The 241-nt window shown below is 68.0% G+C and overlaps 1 protein-coding gene across 3 annotated transcripts in view; it reads left to right on the forward strand.

The window, feature by feature from the left end:
* The window catches only part of PIP4K2B (phosphatidylinositol-5-phosphate 4-kinase, type II, beta), a 28,698-nt gene continuing 28,457 nt past the window's right edge, over window positions 1–241 (forward strand). For all 3 annotated transcript variants that reach the window (XM_011959830.1, XM_011959832.1, XM_011959831.1), the window contains exon 1: window positions 1–237. In XM_011959830.1, the coding sequence (XP_011815220.1) occupies window positions 79–237 (159 nt within the window). In that variant the 5' untranslated portion in view covers window positions 1–78. The remainder of the gene's footprint in view (window positions 238–241) is intronic.

The raw sequence follows: 241 nt of genomic DNA on the forward strand, positions 1-241 counted from the left end.
GGGGAGGCCTGAGGCCGCTGGCTTGTGCGCTGTCTCCACCGCCCCCCTTTCGCCGCCGCCGCCGCCGCCGCCCCGGGCATGTCGTCTAACTGCACCAGCACCACGGCGGTGGCGGTGGCGCCGCTCAGCGCCAGCAAGACCAAGACCAAGAAGAAGCACTTCGTAGCGCAGAAAGTGAAGCTGTTTCGGGCCAGCGACCCGCTGCTCAGCGTCCTGATGTGGGGGGTGAACCACACGGTAA

Source organism: Colobus angolensis, unplaced genomic scaffold (assembly GCF_000951035.1).
Source record: "Colobus angolensis palliatus isolate OR3802 unplaced genomic scaffold, Cang.pa_1.0 Scaffold50, whole genome shotgun sequence".
Lineage (NCBI taxonomy): Eukaryota > Metazoa > Chordata > Mammalia > Primates > Cercopithecidae > Colobus > Colobus angolensis.